The sequence below is a fragment of the Solea solea genome, chromosome 16 (assembly GCF_958295425.1).
Source record: "Solea solea chromosome 16, fSolSol10.1, whole genome shotgun sequence".
Classification (NCBI taxonomy): Eukaryota; Metazoa; Chordata; class Actinopteri; order Pleuronectiformes; family Soleidae; genus Solea; species Solea solea.
The window spans coordinates 15,014,127-15,040,380 of record NC_081149.1 but is presented as its reverse complement, the minus strand read 5'-3'; the positions used below and the strand labels follow the sequence as shown (position 1 = coordinate 15,040,380).

Here is a 26,254-nt window from a genome sequence, read left to right as displayed (position 1 = left end):
CAGTAAAGTAGGTTTAAATGTACATATACACCCACATATATATAACGTTTATACACCATGTAAAGTAAACTGTTGGGGCTAATGAGTATAACCTGTGCATTCAGCGCAGAGCTAATCCAGCTAGCTTTGCTAACCTTATACAATGACAACCTGACAGCAACGAAGTGGAATTACTGCGACTGAACTACGCAATAAGACGCTGTTACGGTGTTAAACCGCCATGTAGAGTTCATAATGACACGGTGCGGTCGCTGTGCTCCTACCGTTCTTTTTTTTTTGTTTCGGAGGATGCTCAGTGAGGTAACACCTCGGTGGGAGAGAGGATAGGTACCGTTTATTAGCTGGGATGCTGCTGCTGCTGCTGCTGCTACTGCTGGTGCTGCCGCTGCTGATGCTGCTGATGCTGCTGCCGCTGATGCTGCGCTACCACGGCTCGCTCTGCGTCAGTACCGATGACGTCAATCTGTCATCTTCCCGAACCGCAGCGCGTAACGAGCCCGCGACTATGGCAAGCCTATTTAACATTTAATCTTTAAAAGTTTGACTCTCTGGGATTAGCATTACATACACGTGTGACGTCATTTTGACTAGTCGTAATTTCATTGTGATGTAGTATGAATCTGTGGCGTCTTTCTTACTTGAAGTACGTGAACAGCACAGTATTACAAAATATAAAGTATCCACAAAAATAGTCTATAACCAGTCTTTACCTAAAAGGAACACTTGAGTAAAAATTGCAGATATCTGTAACTGCAGTTTATGACAATTACAATTCATACTATAGTCATAGTCTGTAATCTGTAATGGTTATTCCAGAGAGTCAAACTTAGTGATAAAATATTAAAGTTGCCTGTCATACACAGCCCCTGTGCAGGTAAACAACTTTAAAGGAAACTGCCGGCTAAAACTGAGGAGGGATGCACTGTGATTCCAGGTAAAGTGATACAGTCTTTTTAATTTGTTTTTCAAGACAATAATCAGGTCATTATATTTGCATTTAAAGCTGCAGTACATAACCTCTGAACAGAAACAAACATGTAAACTACATCCTTCACCTGAAAACATACTTTCTCAAGCAAAACTATCATGGTGCATTCCATTTCTAGGCAGAACTACAGCAACAACAGCACTTCTACTTTTACCATTAAATAGCACTTGTGTGTGTTTCACAGTAAATCAGTCAAACACACACACACCTTTAACCATGGACATGTTGCTACGCTGTTGCATGCACATGATGAGCATTGATATCAATGGGTATTGATAGCTTAGTGCATCATGGCTATTCCAGGATTCGTTTGAGTCCATGGTTTTTTCCAACTTCTCTCTGGAGTGTGGTCAACTTGGAGGTGACGTCACTCCCACTTCCAAACTCTGAGTTCCGATGGAAATGGAACGCACCAACATATACACATCTGTGCGTTATGCACATGCATGTGCAAGCCCAAGGTGGGTTTGTAGCTAACAAACAAAAAGAGTGCCACAATAGCAATTTCTGTAATAAGTGGACAGCACCAGAAATACACAAGAAGGCAGTAGTGCAAAATGATCGATGCAAACTGTCGGTATATAGCTAAAAAAGATAAAAGGATAAAAGGTAGAATAGTTGGTTGGTGGTGTTGGCAGCCATAATGCTCTCTGATTTCCTTTTCCTTCTAACTGTGATCAAGAATTTGTAACTGTAATTAACAACTGCGGACTGTGGCCGTCAACATTACATCTACAGCCTGCCAGAAATTATTATTATATAAAAAAAAAAGAAGAATCCTGGATCCAGGAAACTTAACAAACAGGCAGTAATGCAACCTTATGGATTCAAACTGCTGTAAATCACCAATAAAGTAGAATTATTTTCTCAGGTAAGGTGTTTAGTGTTTATCTTTAAATCAGACTAGTCCTATATTATATACATATATATATATATATATATATATATAATACACTGATCCTGTCCTTGACTCACTCTTGCCCTGCCTTGGACTTTGTCCATAAAAGTCTCTGTCTTGTCTTGGTCTGGGAACACTCTGGTCTTGATTAGGACCTGGTCTTGGTTATTGCAATCTTGACTACACCACATCTGATTAATGTATTATTTACCAGCAAACCTAAATCCCCAGACTAAGATTTGTTCATAATTACCAATAATAAAAAGTATTGTAATTTAGACTGATTTATTCATTTGCCTATGATTTAATATTAAATACATAATTATATATTATTTAATCCAATGTTAAAGTCAATTAAGTAACACACCTCAAAGTAACACACCTAAAACAGAGGTTTACAGAAATGAAAAAGAAAAAAACGCAAACAAAATTTAGAGCGACGTACCCAAGGCTGTGTCGATGAGTGCTAATAAAGTTTGAGCTTTTTGAACGGAAGCTGTCGTAAAGCAGTCGTTTGTTTGTCGTGCATCCGCAGGTTGCCCTAACAACAGTCAAGATGGCAGCCGGAGACAAGCAGCATGCTGCAGGGGAAGTTTTAAGAGCACTCGCCCGGCATTTGAACTGTCTAAACGAAGACAACAAGTCGACAAGAAAGAGGGCTATTGAGCAGATTAAGAGGGAGACCGTGGACAAAGGACTTTCCAGTTGCGTCTTACAGGAGGTTTTCTCTGCCCTCCTCAAGCCTCTCCTCAAGTGTCTGTCAGACCCCAACGAAGGATGCAGAGAAACTGCGATAGCTGTGATAACAGAGTTCATACGCTGTGTCCCCAAACCCGAAGAGTCGCTGCCTTATCTCATGCCCTGTCTGGCTGTACGGCTCGGGGAGAAGGAGATCCGTGAACCGGCGGAGGAACTCCGACTATCGGCCATGGAGATGTTGACTCTGACCGTGGAGGTGTGCGGGAAACATCTAGCGCCTTATTTAAGTGATGTGATGAACATACTTCAGAGAACCATTGTTGATCCGTTCCCGGATGTCAAACGAGAGAGCTGCAGATGCACTGTCAAGTTCTCCGATAGTGTGTCAGGTGAGTGAAGCGCTTTGTTGTTGTTTGTCTGTTGCCATAGTTTCCAGACATGCACTCGCCGTTTTTATGATCATTGCACTCGTTTTAGTATAATTTACCTAACCATCTTTATTTATTTAAAACATTTATTTATTTATTTACTTGTCAAATTTGACATTTTATTTTCATGTAGACATACTATCTTTTTTGTGAAATTATCCTCTATATTTACATATGTGATTTTCTTGTTACTTACATTGATCTAATATCTGTTATAAGTATGCGCTCAGTGCTGCTCAATGTGTTAATTGTTGTAAGATACCTATCATAGAAGCAAATTGCAGTAACCAGCCACTTTATTAGGTACACCTAACTAGTACCCTTTGCCTTCAGAACTGCCCCAATTCTTCTCTTGTGGCATGGATTCAATCCAGTGCTGGAAACATTCTAGAGATTTGGTCCATATTGACACATTTGTCAAAATGCAAAAGCTAATCTCTTGTTCCACCACATCTCAAAAGTGAATCCCAAACTTTTTCTATGGATGACAACCAGTCACAGCCCAATTCACTAAGTAAATCTAAACAAGATGCTCAGATATTTCCCACGTCATTACCGACAATATACACATGTTTTAACCAGCTCTCTGGTGAGTGATATAAGTGATATAAATAACTGTAGTGTTTTTTTTACCTTTTTCTCCTCAGACCACTTTCACATGCAAGCTGAGAGTCTGGTCAAGCCGCTCATGCAGACGATTTCTCATCAGCACTCCCGGGTACGAGTGTCTGTCATTGAAGCCACCAGAGCAGTCATTCATCACGGCACTGGGAAGAACGTGGACGACGTGCTCTCGCACATGGCACAGAGACTGTTCGACGACTCGCCGCAGGTTCAGATTTTGCAAATAGTCCTTACATGTTTTGCTCATTAAGCACAGTATTAAGTCACTCGTCTCCAGGGCTGATGCTCATGCCATTACTTAGTGCTCTATCTTCTGTGTTGTAGGTGAGAAAAGCTGTGACTGCGGTTGTTGGTGATTGGCTACTTCACATGAGGGACAGATACTCGTATTTCCGCAAACTCATCCCTCTCCTGTTGAGCAGCGTCAACGACGAGATCCCAGAAATACGGTATTATTTTAGATAATTACAGACATTATTATTTAACCTGCTGCTTTACTTATATGTTCAGGTTCAGATTATACATCTAATAAATATTTATGAAATATCTAAAACTTGCATTTGTACTCCCCTCCTCGCAGACTTCTAGCAGCTGATTTATGGAGACAAGTAGGTGCACAATGGGAGAAGGAGAACGAGAACGAACTTAAGGACAAGATGGACTTCCTCCTCACCCCACCTGAATTCTACCCTCCAGGAGGTCAGTCACAGCTGGCAAAGCAGCATCTTCTTTCCAGATCTTAGCCATTTTGAAAAGGACCACCAGCAGTACCCCTGTTAATTTTACTTTGGCATTTTAAGTAATGACAGATCATTTCCAAAAGGGTCAATTGTATTTATTCTCTGCCTTTTGGCTCATCTTTCCCAGTTATTTGATCTATTTGATCACACTGGTAACCTGGGTGAATTGCAGGGGTTTGTGCAGTCAAACTCGAATCCACATAGATGGAGAGAGAATCAGAAAACGAGTCTGAGAGTGAAATGATGTTCTTTCTTAGAGTAAAATACATTTATCATACCGCTTCTGTCAAGAGCAACACTTGCTTCTAAAAAGCAGCAGCATATAGTCAGGGGATGTTGTGGCTGTCATAAAGAAGCACACACACTACATTATACTGTAGGAGAGCTTAGAAAAAGCAGATTTAAGTAATGCCAATAAGTCATTAGTCCTACCTCTTAAAGTATTTGTTTGCATCCATTGCTGCTGTTTGCTGTTTGATCGGAAAAGACTGTATGCTAAGCCTCTGTGATGCAAAGACCAGACCGTCTAGACAGCTGTGGTGTTTACCTGGTGAAATAACCGTAATATTGAGATCGAGCTTAAGCCCAGACCATAAGTTCAAACAATCTCACATCCTGTAAGATGATCTTTTTGGCGCTTTTAGCCAAAGTATTAATTAATGTGAATTTAAAGGTCGGAATGGAATGGTGGCTGAATTCCATTCACAGTTGCAGCAGAGATAAGATTCCAGGTGTCTCTCCTTTTCCATCACGTTGACAGCAAATGTAAATTTTGAATGCAAACACGATCATGTACATCTTCTCTCTTTATTACAGCTGTCTAAGGTTATTACAAAATATATTTATGTTTCGTATGACAGCATAGTCTCCAGGGCAGGCGCTGGCTTGGAAAGATAAGAGTCTGCCCTGAGGGGTTGGTAAATGAGTGTGAACCTGAACATGGTCACTATGGCTTACCTGTGTGTCCTGGCTGAATGTGCATGTGCGTGAGTGCTGGTACATGTACATGTCCGACAATAACATATGTGACACTATAGATGCATACAGCCCGTGCCTGGAGACAGGGAAGTACTCTCCCTCTCCCTCTTTGTCTTTCTCTTCTTCTTGCCATCATAAATCTGCTGGGCCTCCCAGTGTGAAGAGGTCACTGTCAGACAGTTAGAGACGACTAGAAAGGGGCTTGTTTTGTCTTGTCCTGGTGTGTTTCTCTGATTTATCTTTGTGTTCCTCTAGTCCCCTCTTCCTCTCTCATTAGTGCGCCTTTTAGGAGAAGAAGAGTGAGGATGGAAAGAGAAAAAGAGACAAGTGAAGGGGGAGGGGCAGGATGCAGGATTTGAAATGCAGTTTTTTTTTTTTTTTTAGAATGCATTTCACTTGCTCTAACAAGTCCCTTGTTGGGTAAATCTTATTAAATTATTAGGTGTAGTAAATGGGATTGGAGTTGGAGCGCAGTCAACAGACATTTGCAAACCGGTGAATCAGTGTATTTATTGTCTGTATGTAAATTCTGTGTGATAGTTTACTAGATAATCATAGATTGCAAACTTCAAGGCAAATAAATTGTATGAACGCAGCAACTTGCCCATCTCTCTGCAAAGTAAATAATGACTAACATCCGTCATTTTCTCTTTCAGTGGAGCGTCCAGGGCTCGGCTGCAGAGAGCTGGTGATAAGAAACCTGGGCAGTTTGCTTCCAGCCATCGGCAATGATATAAATGACTGGCTGGTGCCCACGCGAGTCAGGACGTCACAGTTGCTTTCAGTGCTCTTGCTTCACGCTGAGGACCACAGCACCCAGCACCTTCAGCCTCTCCTGACCACAATCTACCGGGCCTGCACTGACGCAGAGAGGGACGTGGCCAACAATGTAGGTTTTAGGGCTACTTTTAGTTTTAAAATAGTAAAGAATAATAAGAAATAGGTGAAATAATGGTCTTTTTATTCATTCATATGTTTGATTTTTTTTTGTTTTTTTTAAATTCTCAGTCTCTACACAGAGAGAATAGAATTGTTATGTGATTTGTCTTCCGGACAGGAAAATGTCAGGACACATCTGTTGAGCTTTAAGTCAGCACATGCAGACACATGCATGTCAGTTTCTCACTGTTCTTAGCTTAGAGTGGAGCAGGGCTCAAGGACTTGGGATGCACCTGCTTACGTGTGAGAATTCAGATCTTTGATGTGCGGCAGGTTACAATTCCCGCTGGTGTGTCCTCTTTTATTCGCTGCCATATATTGCTTCCCTCGCTTCACTCTCACTTTCTCTCTCTCTTTACCTACATCTAGTGCCTGGCAGCCGCTAAACTGCTGGGAACCTTTGTTCCTCCTGCCGTCTTCCTCAAGCTGCTGCTGGACCATGTGACATCACCCTGCTCTTCCTCCCACCCCTGGACCTCCCTCATGGTGTTGACTGCAGTGCTGGCTGGCTGCTCCAAGCCCCTCCTTAAACCACATCTTGAACAGATCGCCAACACACTGGCCCAGCCCGATGTCTGCCAGGAATATCAGCAGGTCAGCAGAGGGTTGCAGGGCTTTGGTTGGTGTTGACATGTTTTTAGCTTCTTTTTTTTTTATGTACCCGTGAATTCTTCTCTGCCAGCCCGTATCACATAATCGCCCAGCACCACTACGTAGTATCAGAGGAGTAGGAGCAAATTTTAAATTTACTCGGAGGACAGAAATAGATGAACATTACAGTCAGGCTTGTTTTGATTTGCCAAATTTGCTTTGCCCATACCTTCCCTTGGTCTGTGTACACCAGCTGTTTGTCTTAGGTGAGCTCATTTTTCTGCTTACCTTAGTGCTCTTATTTTTATGCAGTGACAGTTCACCGGTCAGACTGTACATTTCTTGCCCTAAATTGTAAATTGGGGTTTCGCTGAACATTTTAAGAGTCTTCAATAGCACTAGTGTACACACGGTGGGTTCAGTGGGTTCACTTGTTGAGCACTCCTGAAATGCCGACCCTGCGAAAAGTGACAGTTCGGCCACATGGTGTTTTTTCAAATCTAACGTTTCAAAGTCTATGATCAAAACCTCTCTGTTCAAACGCCACCGTGAAATGTGCTCGCACTATGTTGAATCTCGCTTTATTTTTTTATTTTTTTACATAGCAGAAGAAATAATTAAAAATACTGTTTGAGGTTCTCAGCAAATAAGAGCCTGAGTCTGCTCCAATGTCGATGGGATTTTTCCAGTGTCATCCCTGCTCTCTGTACACCCAAATATGTTTCCCTCCCAGAATCAAAATAACAGTTGCCCTGGCAGAGTGCTATTTTCTGATCCTGCTGCACTATTGACTCACCTACACCCATGACCCCATCCCCCCCCCCCCCCTGTTAGTGAGACCGGCAAGAATTTCCTCTCTAGGATAATAATAACAAAAATCCACTAATTTCACGTGACCCCCGCATGGTTGTTGTGACCCCTCGCAGCAGACAAGGCAGTGCATAGTCTTTGTCTGTTTTATAGCCATGTGTAAGGTCTCAGTACCAGGCTGTGGTTCAGCCCCACCATTGAAAGAATCCCAGAAATTCCAAAGCCTGCCTGGTCAAGGCCAGTGATAAATAGGCAGGGAAGTTGACCCCCCCCCCCCCCCTGTCCTCCCCCGTCACCATCCTGCAGGGTCAACCTTAGAAAGAACTAACAGGACGGGACAGTCACACATTGTCGCACAGATGGAGGCAGACCTCTGCTTCCTCTCATCGGTTTCTCCATCCATCTCCCTCTGTCATTCTTTGTATCTCTGTTTTTTTGAGGTCAAAGCGTAGAGGGGGGCGTGATTCACGAGCTCGCCCACGCAAAGCACCTGCAACTTTCTGTGACAACAAACGGGGTTCATGGCAAGGAGCAGGACCAGATCACTTGTGTAGCTGTAAATAACAACCCAGGAGACACGGAGCACTTGCATCCCCTTCTCCCTGACCTGTGATATTATGCACTTGCCCATCACACCGTTGTCTGTAACGTAGTTCTAATTATAAAACGGAACGATTAGTCATATGAAATAGCAGACTCAGTGCCCTTGTTTTATTGTATTTCTTGAAAAGGGCACCATAGGAACTTAAGTATGTGGATTTGGATACAACGTGAGAGTTATGTACCAGTTTAACCAGAGGCAAAGAAGTGAAGTTTGACTTGGACAAAGCTGAAGCCTGTTAAGAAATATAAATAATCTTCAAAGTGAACAGAGGCAGGGGGAACTATGAGGCTCAGTGGGAAGTTCAGGGAACAACATGAAGATTTGGAAGCTGATATATGATGCCTCTTCGCGACTTATCCTCGCCGACTCTTTCAAGTGCCTGTTTTCTTTTCTTTATTTCGGTAGTGGAAAAGACCGCTTACAAAAATAGTGGCAGATGCTCTGCAAAAAAAAAAGAAAAATATTGGTTATAAATTAAAGATGATGGCAAGTGCTTGAGGGGAAAAATGAAAGGTGAGCCCGTTGTAAGACTTGGTAACCTTGTGTAGTTTAAAATGGGGTGTTTGCTTATGATTCACCAGTTGTCTTTTTAAAGATGTATTCCACAGAGGATTCAAAAACCACAATGTTCACACACACACCTTACACAGCTGAGAGTTGCTATCTTGTGAGATATCCATTGAAGAAGTATCGTTCGCTTTTCATGTGGTCTGCTAAGGGCTAAAGTTCACAGGGTCGCATACTCTGCTTAATATGCAAACACACCTTCATACATCATCCGCCTCCCTACTGCACACCCTCCCTTTGTCACGAATGTCACCTCCAATTTGCCCTCTGCTTTATAAAGAGAGGAGGAGAAGAAAAGAGCTTGAGCAGAGACTTTATCTTGCTGCATGGGGTCAGCATCACGTCCACCATGATTGTTTGTTTTCCCATTACCTTAGCAACATCAGTAGCTGTGGGCGATGCATGCCACACTGGATGGGAATCTATCACCTGATGGAATGGCTCCTTAAAGTGGAGTGTCTGTCTCTGTGTGTGTGTAAAATCGGTGCATATCCAGTGGACAGATGCACACATACTGTGTAATGAGGCCCTGAAGCGTGCCCAGGCCAATGAAACCAGGTGTGTCTTACCTGGCTCCAGGTGTCCACATAGTCATTACGCCGCACCACTTTTTCCGCTCTCCCTCTTTTCTCACTCTCGGCCAACCCTAAAGGTTGTTTTCTGTCCCATGTACAGCATATTATATGTGTCTATTTACGGCATGTGTAGCCACCTTCCTTCATCTCCTGGTGGGTTTATGTGCGAGTGAATAACTTGAAGCTGATGAAGTTGTCATTGTTCATAGCTGCATGTAAGTTTAGTTTAACCTCTGTTTTAAATACAAACATTTGCTCATTAGCTCCCCTTCCTCCTCACAAATACAGTGTATTTCATGTTCATGAGCATCTTTACTTGGCTTAACACTTGTTTTGACTAATGCCAAGCACTCTATAGTAACTACTGATGTTTGTGAGAAGATAGTGCGCCCCCTAGTGATCTACCTCTGGTGTCTTTCTGAGAGGCTCTATGAGGGAGAACTTGTTCTGAGCGTGTATACTGAGAGCCTTTGCGCACCCCCCCCCCCCCCCCCCCAACACACACATCCCCGCCCCACCCCCTCCAGACTAGCCATAATGACAGGCTGCGTGAAAACAGGAAAAGAGGCCGTGATCCCAGTGATGGCATGGAAATTAGCCTGAGCCGCAGGTCTTTGTCTAAACATGAGCTCACCACAACACTGGCTGACAAGTGACAGAAATTTGACACGTGCTCATTCTCCGGGATGGAAATTAAGATCTCCGTATGACTCATTGTATCTTATGGATCACTTGTTGTTTTTCTATGAAAACGTAGTCACTTGGTTTCTTGCACCAATTAGAAAGTTACTGGAGAGCAAATGGAGATGGTTTTTCTCTGGAAGAACAAATGGACGCTAGAGACTTTTATTGTGATGACTTAAGTGAAATGGTGTTCTTTAAAAGACACTCAAACCAAATCCTTCTCACGGGGCTCACATCTATTATAAAAGTGGAAAGATCATGTTATCGTGCTTCTTCCTCTCTCCTTTTCTCCCAGGTTATGTACTTGGAGCAGTTGTTGGCCTGTGTGGATGTGCTGCTACGTCAGTGTGAGTCAGACTGTGGCTCAGTCAGCCTGCAGCTGCTGCAGGTGCTGGTCACCGTCCAGAGTCTCTCCACTGATACCGACCTCAGTGAAAAGGTGAGAAAACATACGTAAGCAGCAGGAAGATACTCCTCACCTCCACCGCTCTGCCATTATCTCCTTTTTCAAATCCCCTTACCCCTTCAATTTTCTTTCTTTCCATCACTTTGTATGAGCAAGGTAAGTGGGTTTTAGGAAACAAGACTGCTATTCACGGAATGCAAGCATTTGTACAGGTTCACAGTGGGCATGGCTAACAGTATAATTACCCACTTAGCCAGGGTATCTGAAATTGCACCTTTGGAGTGGAACTTTAAATCCAATCCTGGGCGAAACGAGGCGGGTGAAAGGTGGAGAAAAAGAAAGAAAGACAGACAGCCGGAAGTATTTTAATTTAAAAAGAAAAGAAAAAAACTTGGGAGACATGAGCTGTGTTTCTTAGCAGGTGTGTCATCAGCTCAACCCCAGCTGGGCCTCCGTAACACCTCTGCAGGTCACAAAATCACACCAGTATGAAACTAACAAGCTTTCCTGTTGTGGCCGGCGTCCGAATGCGAAGGCACAAACGAGAAGAGTGACAAGTGAAGCCAGCGGTGTCTGAGACCAGTGTGTCGCCAAACTTCTTGTCGCCGTAGGAGGCTAATGATAGGGAGAGAGAAGCGGGAAGGAACTGGCACTGATGCTAACCAGTCACCACGCGGGCCACCAGTGTGTGCATGTGTTTACGTCTGTCTGCTAATGTCTATCTTCAGACCGGGAGTCGCTTTCGAAAAGAGATGGGAAGGGATGGATCGAGAAAGAGAGGGAGGGTGAGAATGGCCTTGGGCATTCCTGGACGCAGAGGAAAAGTCAAACTTGTTTTCCCAGAAAGGGGGCACGTCTTTCCCATCAGCAAACAGCTCAGGGTTGTCTATAGCTCTCTTTTGAAGGGGCCAGTCTGTGACTCAGACAGCTCCGTCCCTGTCCATCCCTTAGGGACTGTGAAGGGAGCTATGATGTGCCCTAAAGGTCTGTTCTGCTGCCCTAATTATTTACTTGCCTATCTCTCATTCCCGCCCTTTTCCTCTCAGCTTGTCAGGGTCCTTCGCCTTCGTGGCATCCTGTGTATTTGTTTCTATAGACCTTGTCATGTCTGCAGTGTTGTTCTTCCCATGGTTTCACTCCCTCTTCTAACCCTCTGTTCCTCAGGCCTCGGAGAGTGTACGGTGCTTATGTAAGGTGCAGGATCTGGAGTCGGTGATGGACCTCTATAGACAACATATGGCCCAGCTGCTGGATTGGCTGTCTGCCTCTGTCAACACCTGGTCCAGTTACTCCCCGCAGAGACTCCAACTGCATGTCGTAGTCACCCAATCAGGTGAGAAGTGAAGCCTGAATGTGAACAAGATATTGCCAAATAACACTGCAGGAGCTGAGGTTTGCACATGATCGAGACACAGAGGGGTGGCCAAAGAAATACATTGAGATGTCTAAGAGATGGGTCAGTCGGGTTACTTGTTTACGATGAGAAAATCACAGCATCAGTCCTGCATCTTAAACGTGCTTTTTGGCTCCCTGGGGGTGAGACCACAGTCTCCATAATGTTTTAACAGACATGACATCAGGGTGCGATTGGTGAAGTATTCTTTTCCTCAACTTGTACAGACACAACACGTTACGTCACATTTAAAGCCCCAAGCTGTTTGCCCCATTCGCGCATGATTGTGTCACGTACGTGAACACCAGCAAATAAAAAAAAAACAAAAATAGAGGTCTAGAGGTTGTCTTTCTGGTAGTTTCAACATTACATTTAATATTTCACATCAGTATGTTCTGTTGTCTGAGGCACCGACAGATATGTGCTCTTCCATGGTGTTGGTCGCCCACAAGTGACCCGTGCTCAGAAGCACAGTTGAGAAAATGTTGAATTGTTTGTTGTTTGAAGCAAGCGGAGAGGATACAGACGCGCACACACGGAAGCACATGCGTGCGCTGAAAGACACTTAGCACCAGCTAGGTTACCGACTTTTGCAAATCCCTTTCTACCCCTCAACTTTGCAGTCCGTCACTATTTGTCTCAGACTTGTCCAAAGAGGTCAGTCTCTGTGTTTGTGTTTGTGTGTGTGCTCTGACCCCGTCTGGCGGTGAGATTTCATTTTACCATATAATCCTTCCTCATCGGCACCTCCCTGCGTCACACTTTCATCTCCATCCCTCGCTACCCCCCCACTTCTTTCTAATTGACTAGGCAGCTGTACCCCTCTAATCCTCGCACACACACACACACACACACACACCTACACTTTAAACCTAACCTGAAGTCATAACGCTTCAGAAGCCATGTTTACCTGTAAGGACTTGTATTTTTTTCCCAATATTCATCACCATTCTGCATTTAGTCACAATTAGGATATAACAAAAATTTATCTCACACACACACACACACAGACACACACACAGGGCTAACTGGCCATTCCATTTTAAGTCCGCTCAGTAATCCACATGCGGGTCACCACATCAAACAGGACTACAGCCGCCTGCTCTTGACCTTCCCTTGGATCAAGGCCACTTTGAAGCGCAGCGTGTGTGTGTGTATGTATGTGTGTTTGTGTGTGTGTGTGTGTGTGATGCAGTGGGTTACAAAGCTGTGACCCCGTCTGTGAATGCTGCTCTCAGCCCCCACGGGCTTTATTCTGACAGACGTGATCTTTTGGACTATTAACATGACTCAAGGTCTTCATTACTGGCAGTGAAACGGACATTGTGTTTGATGTGCACATGATTCAGGGAAGTTGTCCCTGTGCTGAACAATTGACGACAGTCAATATGACAACCAAGAGTCGGTCGTTTTGCTTGCTCATCAGCTCTTTTGACACTCCATCTGTGTTTGCAGGAATAATTATGACCCTCTCATATCCTCTTCATGCTCTTGTGTTCCTCAGCCGGTGTGAGAATGTCTGATCTTTTTGTCCTGGACCTGGCGGGTCTCGGTGTCTTGCTCGCGGACAGGATATACGCTGATATACGCTCCACTAAGTGCTTACACATAAACGTGTGTGTTTGTTTGCCTATGAGGGCAGTGAAATGTCCTGTTGTCATGTCCGTAGTGGCTGGGAGATGAAGACCGTATTCTCTAACACCAGTGATTAAAGGACACACCCTTTGTTTCACACATTCCCACTGGATGAAGTGGGTCTTTTCTTCCTTCTCTCTCTCTCACTCACTCTCTTTATCCTTGTTTTCTCGTGTCACTTTATGACATTGGCCACCACCCCCGGGCAGTCGCAGGATTTCCTCTGTCTCCTCTCATGTCTGTACAATTGAGTCCAAACAGGGCATGGACACTTATCACTCACTACACACACACACAGTGATGACTATATATAGCTCTGTAAACATGTAGTCAGACTGTAGGTGGGTGTGTGTGTGTGTGTGTGTGGGAATCATTCTAACTCGGAATACATCTCATGTTCCTGTAATAAACGCAAAAAGCGCTCCGTCACAAAGAGCTTTTTTGTGTGTGTCATTTCCCCTGCGCTCTGTGTCACTGTCTCGCCAGTCCATTGAGGTCCAAAGAACACAAGTCCTCTCTGGTCAGTGCTTAACATAAAATAGATCTGTGAGTGCTGACAAAGAAAGGAAAGTAAGAATTAAGGAAGTGCATAATGAAAAGCATTGTCTGTCTGTCTGTCTGTCTGTCTGTGAAGGACAAGTTTTTAATTGTCAGTATTTAGTGGTGAGGCTGAAACGGTGTGGTCGCAGGATGAATTGTGGAGTGCACGGTTGATTTCAGCAGTATCAGCGCGCGTGTATGTCGGTGTGTTCTGCAGGTCCTGTGATTGGGGAGTTTGTGAGCCAGCTGATGCCGCTGCTCCATCGCTGCCTCCAACCAGACAAAGACGCCGAAATGAGACTGAGGGTCTTCACGATGCTTGCCAAGTTGCTGCTGGATGCGGCCAACACGCTGGATTCCCAGGGGTGAGAGACACACACACACACACACACACACACACACACACGGACATTATCAAGTACAAGAAATTAACGTTTAAAAGGTCCAGCGTGGACACATTGCTGACATCTAATGGTGAGACCTCCTCCACTCACCCCACCCCTGACATGCGTCATTGAGCTTAGGTGGCCTTCGCATACTACTGTAGAAAGGATGTAAACACTCTTTTACAACTCTCTGATGCTTTTTCCTCCTTCTTTGTCTGTTTATGCATTGAGTTTTTTTTTTTTTTTTACATGTGCAGTAAGCTTCTGCTTACGCATTTCTATTCAGGCTGCTTTAGAAACATATTGAAGCAAGATGGTGACCTCTGTTAATGACGTACATATAAAAGGCTTATTCTTAGGCTATGAAAAATGAAGTGATTTTACCCTATTTTTTGGACCTTTCAAAACAAAGTGCGGCTGTAAGTGTGTCTTTTATTGGGTCAATAACACGTATTTGCTAATGTCGTATTGAAGAAAGGCACACACACAACGTGCTCCATCCACTTTCCAACCTTTAATCACTGCATTACGTAACATTATTGTTTGAGTTTGTCTGGGCGGGGTTTTCCCAAGTCATCCCTTGCTAGTTATATTTAGACTTTGCATCACATTAACTATTATATTAACCTGCATATTAGTGTGGCACCCGCAAGGGACAATAAATAGAATCACATACCTACGGCCAATATAACCTTTTTGGATGTGTGGTGTATTCTGGCAGTCAGTGATGGGATTATATATCCTGGTGTATAGTCCATAACTAATCTCAAAATAGTCTCCTAGGGAGCGTTATGTGGATTTATCTTAAGTTATCACTTGAAAAGAAATGGCTCCTGATCACGGCAATGAAACTACTCAGTGATCTGAATAAACATTTAATGTTGACAGAAGTAGGATGTGACAGATGTGTGATACCCAGAGAGGAGCTCCGGTTTGAAGGGTCTCCCTCCCTGTTGTGCCCCCCACACACACACTCCCCCACTCACCCTCCATGATGCCCCCCCCCCCCCCCCCCCGCCCCCCAGAGTCCTCAGCTGTGCAGCTTTCAGCCCAGGTTCACAGCTCTAATCGGAGAGAATGCATTAAGGCGGAGGCCCATCCTGGGTCCCAGTGATCACAGCAGCTGCTTCTGTCGATCAGAAAGACAAACTCTCTTCCAAGAGGTTGCCATGGAAATATCAGTGCAGCGTGTCACTAACCCGGACCCACCAGTCAAAAGGTCTGTGCGGGATAGTAGTTGTTTCCATTGGATAATATGAGGGATGAACGGCTATCTTTGCATGCCTTTGGCCTGAACTTGGCCACAGTGCAGAGACTGAAAGTCAAATTTCATCAGTGAAATATTTTTGCATTTACAAGAGGAAATGTCCCTCAAAGTCAAAACACCATACCGCCTACTCCAATTATTTTACCCGTAAATGTGCTTATTAGACAAAAGAAGCCACTGTCTCCTTCCCACTCACAGCGCGGCCACCTGTGCTGCTGGATCTCCAGTAATCGTAGAACTGACAGCAGAAAGAAATCAGGTTACACCTTCAAAAGATTTCCAGCAAATGCTTAATTTACACTCTGTGGGGTTGTGCGGTCTGCCATAATATTTCCATTCATACGCATCTCATCCCTTCATTCATGACTTGCAGCCCGATGTTTGGCTCTGCAGACCTTAGCCCACACACACACATGCTATGTCATCAAGAAGACAATGATAGTCCTAGAGAAAACCTCTTCTCTCTCTCTTTTTTTTTTTTTGCAACCAAAATGACATAATGACAGCTCCACTGGAGAAGGAGCAGAGAGGGAAAGCAGGCCTCTGTCTCTTTGCATGTTAGTGCCTTTCATCCACACACACACACACACATAATGTTTTTGTTTCATGTGGATTTGTGAGCTGTGATTAAAAACTTTGATGTGAAATTTAAGTAGAAGGTGTAAGAAATGCAAGTTAAAACTTTTTCTCCCTGGATGTGGCAGACCAAAATCATGTGCCACTTACAACTGAGGTATGAGTGTGTCTGTGTGTATGTGTGTGTGTGTGTTTCATACATGTGTGAACAGCAAAATGCATCTGTCTTCGGTCTCAATTTTAACTTTGAAGACATGAAATAATAAAAAAAATAAAAATAAAGAAGTGCAGCTGTGGAAGAACCGTCCTCTTATTTCGAATGTGGTTCACCTTCTGTCATGAGGTCTACAGTACAACAGATTCAGCGGCACATGTGTCGGAAAATAATTTATTCTGTCACATATTTTATAAAGACTGAGTCTGAAAGAAATCCCAGGCAACATTTAGCAGTGTGTTAAATGTGTGAAAAAAATCACAGCTAAACAATCAAACTGACCTTTTTGACGTCACAAATCTGAGAAACGAGTGCACTCCCACGAATCAGAAGGGTTGTAGTTCGATCCCCAGCTCCTCGGGGCTTCATAAAGATGCGTCTTTGGGCAAGAGTGACTGGAACTTAAGCTCATATGAAAGTGTGTGCAAATGCAAATCGCTTTACCTTTTACTAATATGACTGAATGACTGACTTTTTCCTACTCTGTGACTAACTTGCTTGGAGGTAGGGAGTCGTTTGCTCTGCAGCTGCTTTTTGAAAAGTGCAGAAGCACAGTTTGCTGTATTTTGACCCCTTAGATGGACAGTCAAAATTCTTTGGTGTGTGTGTGTGTACATAACTGCAGTGTGAGGACACATTTTGATTCACACCTGTCTTAGTGACGACATTTTGGCTGGTCTTTACAAATTTTAAGGTTTTTTTTATGGTTAGGATTTGGTTTTAGGGTTAGTGTTAGAATTGGGTTTTATTGTCCTCGCTGAGAATGCTGCACAAGAGTGCGTGTGCACGCACACAGCTGCAGATCTTCAAATGAAAGGTAAAAGTCGACTCTTGTTTCCCTTGGACATCGTGTTTCCCTGTAATATGGAAATATGTCTTTCGATCTTCTGGCGTCCTTCGTACACGACGAGCCTTCAGCACCTGTTGAGGTGAAGAGACCTATCCTAAGTCCACCAGCAGAGACATGGCGGTATTAGTGTCGCACTGTCTCCCCCTGCTGGCACTGAGTCACTACAGCACAGTCATTAAATACATGACAAGTTTACCGGGACCTCAGCTGAACAGCCAGAGGTGAAGATGTGGCTGCCAGAGCTTGTGGAGTTCAGTTTGAAGTGAAGAGAATTGCAGACTTTTGTGTGTGTGGTGCGTGTGAGAGGATGTCAGAGGGCCGGAGCCAGCATGGAAACGAGAGCAAGAGAGAGAGAGAGAGAAGGGACTGGAGGACACCCAGATGTTGTAGTCCTCGTTGCCTTCGGCCCTTCAGCCCCCCCTCATCCCATCTGCCTTTGAAAAAGTGTGGGAAAGTGACTGTGGTAAAAGCGTTGTGTTACATTTGGTCATGAATTCAGGAGGGATGGCTCTTTGAGTCTCTAAAGTGTAATCTCTCTTTAAACCTCTTTAGTTTAAACATTTTAAGAACAACGCGTGGTAGACACTTGCAGCAGTTACCCACGTCCTTGTTGCATGACGGTGATGGCGAACACGTGTCTTTACAGCAGCTTTGTTTTTAGTGAAGCATTTACATCATATTTAGTTTTTTATGGACTTTTTTTTCCTATATCTGATCCAGTGATTTTGGTCATTTCCAGAGCGGCACTAGAATTCAGGAGTCACGGTGCATCTTCAGCAAGCGTGTCCTGTGTTGCCTGTCAGCTGCCACATGAATCGATGTCGTCTTACCCTGCTTCTGATGTGTGTCTTAATTTTCTTTTCTTTTTTTTTTTTTACTTTCTACATTCCTCTCAGGCATTTTCGTGACGAGTCTGACAAATTCCTGTGTGATGTCCTGCTTCCTAACCTGGTGTGGCACGCAGGCCGTACTGCTGCTGCTGTCCGCACCTCAGCCATCAGCTGTCTGTTGGCCCTGCTCCATGGAGGGGCAATCACACCTGGAATGGTACACACACACACACACGCACACACACACACACGCTCAAAAAGGCCAAAATACGAACCTCCTCCTCTACGTACTCCCGATCACCATGCTGTTGACACACTTGTTATTGACTCAGCTGTAAAGGAAAATATGTGGAAGTGCATTCTTCGAATCCATCAGGAGTTGACATTCGCTTGAAAATGTTCTGTTTTATCCATTTCACAACAAAATAGACATTCCCAGTTGGCCATTTAGGAAAATATATCCTCCGCCATCTTTCTCCTCTTGGCCGAAGCAGTTGGCAGCGGCAGGTAGCAGGTGTTCGTGGGGTCAAGAGGGTTCACATACCTTTGTCCCTGAGGAACAAAGCTCCCAGTGTTTTGGGCTCTTGTTATATGTAAGAGCTATCAGTGAGACATGCCCTTGCACCTGCCGGTCGCAGTATGTGCCCAGTTATAGTATCGTATGCATGCTCACACGCACACATCTGGTTGTGTTTGCCCCCGTGTGTGCTGAGTGACCAGTTGAACCTGGCTCCTGGCTCACACACTTCCTCTATTCACACATCTTTAACGACAAGGCAAAGCAAACATGTGAGTTTAGGCGTAAGTGTGCGGCTTGTACTGTAAAATGGCATCCAAACGTCCTCACAAGAAAAGGAAATCTGTAAAAAAAATATATATATACACACATATACACACATATACACACTTATACACACATATATATATATATATATATATATATACACACATATATATATATATATATATACACAGTATATATGAATGCAGTTGTGTTACTCTCACCCTCAGGGGTTGAAGTTAGGTTACGTCTGAGATGAAATAAACAACATGTCCTGACGGGTTTGACAACAGAAGGTTATGTATGTATTTCCACAGGCAAATCAAACCGCCTTTCATTTGGAGGGACATGTTTCCTCACTACTCCCTGTGAAAACAATTAGCAGCTTTAGTTACATTTGACATCTTCAACAGTAATGTCGGATGGCCTCTGCCAAATTTCCCTCCTCTTTTTCTCCCCTTCCCTCCCCGCACTCCCCCTTTTTTTCACTGTTTCACTTGCGAGGTGAAGGGGTGACAGCGGTTTTTGCCATCACCCCTTGGCCTGTTGCTCGTGGCGCTCAGCCTCAGATACCTTGTTTGTCCATTTCCTCCGTGTAATGAAAACATTGGTCTTCACTGGACTTCTGACGATGGGCTCCGTGCCCATGTGTCTGTACAAACCGATCCAGACCTGATGTCAGTCTGCCATGCTTCAGACGATATTTCACTTAATTCCTCACAAATGTCTGAAGGATAGTGTGTAAACAGTCCTTAACGTTTGTGTTGTTACTTTTACTAACAAGACTTGTTTTTCCTTAGAATTAGAAGCACATTTTAGCGAGAGTTGTGGAAATTCTACTTGGTTGAACTCCAACTGTAACTCTTGAAAAGAGGATTGCATTCTTGGCTAAGTGAGACAATAACCTGGGCAACAAAAGGCTTTGTAAGTACAGTATGCATGTGTCTGCCTTTTTGTTTCTGTCTGCAGCTGCTGTGTCTTGAGGAGAAGCTCCGACCTCGGGTGTTGTCGGCCCTGGAGGAGGACTCTGCCATGGGCCGACTGTTGGCTTGCCGCTCTGTATCCACCATCCTCAGACTCATAGGAGACAGTCTGCACCCTGACGCTCTCAACAAGATCTACCGCGGTAAATGACGTGCACGCCCACAGAAGCCAATGCACCACATTCTGTCACTAACACATGAACACGGTGCAGTTCATTCATATTTATTGACGCGTTTAACCGTAGAAAGTATATAATAATGGTCGTGGTCATCCCCAGTTTCTTCCTCAAAGTCAACCTCTGAAGTAGCAGTATATTAAATAGCCACCAGGGGTCAACTGATTTGCAAAAAATAAGTATGTTTGAAAGGAAAAATTCGCCTAAATCCCACTTTCTTTTTAACAACAACTTAATTTTGCAACATCCACAAACAATTTCCTGAAGAATTAATGGTGTCAATTTTAAAAATGATGCTCTTGTTAGACAATTATTCATTGACAGCTAGTGTTGTCCAATAGGAGCCAGGTTGCAGTTTATATGTAATTCGTTTTATTTTATTGTTTTGTACACTTTGTAAACGTTGTTTTGAATTATGATTATTATCATGTGAAACAGTTGCTCATTGTGGGTTTATTTCCTTCCCAGAGCTGCTGAAACGTCTAGACGACAGCAGCGGGGACGTGCGTGGTGTGGCTCTGCAGGCCCTGGACAAGTGGCTGTCCAGCCTGAACAAAGATTACGACCCTCAGCTCTTGGCTCCTCATCTGCAGCTCCTCTTCCAGCAACTGCTTCTGCACATGGACGATCCAGATTCCACGGTTCAGGACCAAGTGTTCGGTAAGACTGGACGTGGTGTTTGAATTAGCGACCTGGGGGATTAGAACTTGAATGTTGACGCTTTTTAAATGGTTATGGGAGTTGAACATGTGCTCTGATAATGTTCTGTTGAAGTAGGTGCAAAATGAAATGGAGAAAGCGATTAGAGAGCACTGACCTCCATCGAGGCTGTCAAAACACTCCCCTATGTCGCAAGGTTGACCTGAATCCAGATCACTCCCAGAATCGAATTATTCATTCCATAACCTACATTTGCAGAAATCTGTATCCCAAACTGTCCTGTCGAACGCAGCCAAAAAAAGAATCAGAAAGTACAAAAGTGGACAAATACTTGATTGTTTATTGGATCACTCCACATGCTCCATTTGTTCCGCTGAGTTTGTTTTCTCAGTTCTTTCAGACTCATCAGTGTAAATCATAACTGTTACTCTTTAATGAAGTGCTGGCGTGCCTCACAATCACTTACTGATGAGAACGAGGAAAGATTGTGTCTCTACTCTAGCACAGTGGGATCTGAACTGATTATGTGGCACAGATATTATCCGATACAAATAGCAAAGGTGGTGACAGTTGATTTTAACACAAATCTAATGGTGATACTGCAGGTTATAACAAATGGAAGACTCTTGTCATTCTTTTTTTGTTTGCATCATAAGCTTCTGTTTCAAAATACTAAGCAGTTTGTGCTGCTGTAGAAACATGGCAGTGCAAGATGGTGGCCCTCCTAAAACAAGACCTTTGCCTAAATAACATAGAAAAGTCTTATAAACGTATACATGATAATTATTTTAAAGCAGCTATGCATTTATATAAAAAATACTTGTGGGTAATATATTAAATTGCCATCACTAAATTATTTTACATGCTCACAGCCAACATTTATATAGCCCAACTTTACAGTCTGTACAGCAGGTGACACCCTCTGTCCTTAGACCCTCACGTGGAGTGAGGGAAAAACTCCACAAATAAACCCTTGTATGGGATGAAAAATGGGAGGCACCTCAGGAAGAGCCAGAGGAGGGATCCCTCTCCCAGGTCGGACAGACGTGTGGTACTCCTTTATTCAAAAACCCTCTTCATTATCCTTCTTTTCCACACAAATCATCAAGAACAGCTCGAGAAAGTTGTTTTGGGGCTAAGGGTGAGGAGGACGTCAAGAGTGAAACTCAAGATGCAAATAATTCTCCCTCCAAACACACACACACACACAGTGGTCCCAGCTAATGACAACCACATGGGACCCCCACCACCCCCCTGCCCCTTCACTACCTTTTCACATCTGTCCACACACCCATCCCACTTAATCCCTCCATCTTTTATCCGTCCATCTCTCTTCCCGCTCTCATGCGCTGTGTTTTCTGTGACAGCCCCGTAGCTTCACGGTCGTGTTGTTCATTCATGTATCAGTGGAAAGTCTGACTTTCTGGCCTCTCCCGACGTGCGTAACTGAACCTCGGCTCCTCTGGACTTCCACTCTCTCCCACTCTTGTGGATGTAAGCTGTCATTCGTCCTGACAGGGCGCAGGTGAGCGCTGACGCCAAAGGCAGAGATGGGAGGCCTCATTACTGGATATCACATTTTTCATTCAAGGAGTCAGAAAAGAACAGTGAGCGGAAAACAACTCGCACACTCAACACATGCAGCAATTAGCCTCTATACCAAGACATCTTTGAAATGACTTACAAGACGATCTGCTCTTCTGTCGTTGCCATGGGTTATCAAGTGTCCGTGTAACCTTGACTGCAGAAACATGTATAAATAAATCAACTCCAGCTTTCGCCCACATGATGTACGACTTTATTACTCACGCTTGAGTGATTTGTCTGTCGTGTGCATTTTCCGTGTATAGGACTGTCTTTGATGCAGGATGTTGAAGTTTGAACATAAAAGAAACTGTTTTTGGGGAAGTTCCCCCTCTGTCTCAACCTCTGCAAGTGATTGTGTATCAAAGCTGATATTAGTAACAGGAAGTTCAACTGAGATGGCAAATCCAATGGAAAGAACAAAATCAGCAGGTATTGTTGGTGCAGCCAAAGCCTGATATTGATATCATTGATTTCCAAAAGCTAAAAATAATTTAAGAGCTCATGTGTGCACTGTGCAACACTGTTTAATGTCCTTTATTTCTATAGCCCTTTACAACAACCAAGGTGCTTTACAAAATAAAAGCATTACAGACAAAACGGACTGTACAAACAAATTCATGAAACGTACATAAATCAAAGCACGAAAATACCAATTAAAAACAAACAAGAATAAAAAGTGAACTAAAAGAATAAAGTTAATTAGAGTCTGTCTCACATAAATTGCTGTAAACACATGGAATAACTTCAAATCCATATTTTTCCCCCTGCTGAAAACGGTCCCAACAAAAGCTCAGTTTACCCCCGATTGTGTACTAAAAAAATGGTTGTTGACGTGTTGACGGTAGCTCAGTGGTCGAGCGAGTTGTCTTTCAACTTGGAGGTTGTGGGTTCGATTCCTGTCTCTGCTAGTCTACATGACGATGTAAAGCAGCTTTGAGTGGTCATCAATACTAGAAAAGCACTATATAAATACAGACCGTTGACAAAAGTATAGAATGTTAATTAATACAAAATATTACCTTCGTCTTTACCCACTTAGTTTGTCCATTGTGGGCTACTGTAAACACACAATGCTCCAAAATGTCCAAAAGTATAAAAGGCTCATTCTGGAGTAATCAATGATAACAAGTCATACAACCAGGAGATTGTACACTTATAACATTTCTGCCAAATGAAAATTGTTCACACTGGACCTTGAGTTTAAAAATGCCAACTTTTTAAACTTTTTAACCTGTGATAGTCACCAAGGCTCAAAGACAGCTCGGAGTCTCTCTGTGAAACGAGATGACCTCACGTCTTGCTGAGTGATCGTCTGTATCTGACAGCAGCCATGTCTGCCTGCGCCACAAATGTTGAAGCAATTCTTGTGACTCTTTTTGAAGCGTTCTCTTTTTTCACCTCCCTCCTCCCTGCTTTCTTTGTCTTTGTTCCTTTAATAGTTGATCCCATTTTTATGCTTCTTATATTTCAAAAGCATATCTGTGAAGTGCCTTAATGAAGGCAGCATGTCCCGACAGCATGACGGAGAGCAACTCCCCCCCCCCCCCCCCTCCACCCCTTATCCCCCACTCATCCTTCCTCTGTCACTCATTCTCTCGATAATCCCACCATCCTGGCAGCATGGCTGCTACCTGCTCCGTCACGCAGATTGTTGGCACAGGTATAACGCAGTCCTCACAAGTCGTCATTGTTCTCCTTTTAATTCACAGTCCCACCTCCGCTTCCTTCATCCCAGCTGAGTACAGTGTACACAAAAGCTAAAAAATCCCCTCCATCTCCTTGAAGAACAAAGGCGGGTATCAGATGATGAGTTTACATGAGCGAACTCCTCCGGAGTGACAGCATGTCAACACTGGAACAGCACTTTTTTTTTCCTTGTGGTTTCACGAAACATTTATCCACTGACAGCAATTCAAGTAATTCAATATATCTGTGAAAATCAGCAGCTGTGGGCATGAGGGGAGAAATGAATGACTGGGGGGGGGAATTATCGCCTCCCAGTGGAAGATAAGGGCGTTGTAAAGTAGATTCTGCAGATCACCGCTGCCATCTTCTGGTGTTTTGACATAACACAACATGACTTATGCTTAACAGCCACTTTATTAGGAACACAAGACACCTCATAGAGTGCACTCAGTTTGGTCTTCTGCTCCTTCTTCAAGGGTTGAAGTGCAAATACTTTGTTACTGTGCTTAAGTACAAAATTCCTGTATCTATACTTTACTTTGTTATTGATATTTCTAGCAACTTTTACTTCTACTGCGCTACATTTCCTCTAACTATCTTTGTGACTCGTTACTACCAAATATAATCATAAGAAGAAGAGTTGGGAATGGTCTGTATTTACATAGAGCTTTTCTAGTTTTGATGAGCTGCTTTACACTACAGTTTTATCATTCACCATTTGACACATCTATTATACCCTTGCTCAATAGATATAGACTAGTCAGGAATTGAACCCACAATCTTCCAGTTGAAAGACAACTCGCCCTACCGCTGAGCTACCATGGGCTCAATCCTAACTCCTCACTTTTTTAAATACTTTTACTTCTAAAACTTCTAAAAGTACATTTTATGTCCGAAAATTACTTTTGATACTTATGTACAGTAAGCGTCATACACTTTTACTTAAGTAATATTATAAAAAAGTGACTTCAACTTCTGCCAAAGTAATTTTCCCGTAACATATTTGCACTTTTACTCAAGCATCTCTTTTAGGTACTTTATACAAGATTTCCCATGACCCACACTGCTTCCTTGCGTTATCAGACTAGTTTTTTTTGTTGTTGTTTTCCTGTTTTTATTGAGACACCCCTCGCAGCAGAAGTTCCATACAGTGCCTTCAACTATTCTACACCCAGAAGTTGTTGTGCTACTAAATGAAAACATGCATATTGTATTTTTTATGCTTTTCTTCGCTTACTTTGACTAAACTGACTCCCGTCCATCTGTGTCTGTGTCCAGATATCCTGAAGAAAGGTAGCTCGGTCCATCCGGCGCTGCTGCAGAAGGAAGTAGAGGCAGTGAGAGATAAACATCGCAGTCCACTCTACTGTGAGCGGCTGCTGCAGCACATCAGCTCACTGTCTACAGACATGGCAGCAGACTGTCCCGAGTGACATGAACACATCCCAAAATGAACAGTAACAATCTTTCTGCTGCGATACAGATTCCACAGGCGACCAGCTTTTTAATTATGTGGATTTTCTTTCTTTTTGAGTTTAATTTTCACAAAGATCTTAATGCTATTTACATATTGTTTAAGTCTTTTTTTTTGCTTGGAAATAGCTGTCACATCTTGAAATGGATGGATGTGCATTATAATGCAAATGTACAAAATGGAGTAGATAGCAGCATGAACCATAAATTAGAATTGTTTATGTAGTCCAGGTCTCAAATCTATGATTCTTAATATATCGAAAGAGAAAGTGCCTGAATTTGTTCAATTTTTAATGTTTCTGTGTCTCTTCTCATCATGACGTAAGAATGTATCTGCTGGAACTTGGTGAGATATGTTTGATGCCTTAGTAAAACAAAAAAGAAATAATAATAATAATTATTTTTTGCATCTGTTGCATTTTTTAACTTTGCTTCTGTTGTTTCGTTTTTCTGATGATAGATTGATGTTTGATGTGCTGTGAGTAGGGTCTAAAGTCTCCCTCGCCAGGTGTTGCCACTTCATGTCGCCTCACAGTGGCGCCGCACAAATGAATGAGGGAAACTTGGGTGGAAGTTACCTGGCCGGAGAAGAGGGCATTTACAAAGGGATAATTACGGAGAACGCTAATGCTCCATCCACGTTCAATACGTAGACTTTATGCACCATGGACCATCTGTGTCCTATC

At 43.3% G+C, this 26,254-nt stretch overlaps 2 protein-coding genes across 4 annotated transcripts in view; one reads left to right on the top strand and one right to left on the bottom strand.

Annotated features, from left to right (window-relative positions):
* The window catches only part of prkar1b (protein kinase, cAMP-dependent, regulatory, type I, beta), a 54,963-nt gene extending 54,530 nt beyond the window's left edge, over positions 1–433 (bottom strand). Inside the window, exon 1 of one of the 2 annotated variants that reach the window (XM_058654164.1) lies at positions 332–433. The gene's annotated coding sequence lies outside the window, so the exon portion shown is untranslated. Of the gene's footprint in view, positions 1–263 lie in introns of both variants that reach the window. The other variant, XM_058654165.1, reaches the window with a different exon arrangement.
* Positions 434–855: 422 nt separating this feature from the next.
* LOC131476104 (dynein axonemal assembly factor 5-like) lies at positions 856–25,970 on the top strand. Of its 2 annotated transcripts, none has more exons than XM_058654601.1 (14): positions 856–934; positions 2,422–2,974; positions 3,661–3,845; positions 3,962–4,086; positions 4,218–4,336; positions 6,012–6,244; positions 6,664–6,888; positions 10,421–10,564; positions 11,696–11,864; positions 14,317–14,464; positions 18,289–18,439; positions 19,973–20,129; positions 20,631–20,822; positions 25,374–25,970. In XM_058654601.1, exons 2-14 carry the CDS (start codon positions 2,443–2,445, stop codon positions 25,526–25,528), a joined length of 2,535 nt encoding a protein of 844 aa, XP_058510584.1. In that variant the 5' UTR covers positions 856–934; positions 2,422–2,442; the 3' UTR covers positions 25,529–25,970. The 2 variants fall into 2 exon arrangements, with proteins under 2 accessions (XP_058510584.1, XP_058510583.1); XM_058654600.1 differs by lacking the exon at positions 856–934 and adding an exon at positions 1,684–1,859.
* Positions 25,971–26,254: the final 284 nt, after the last annotated feature.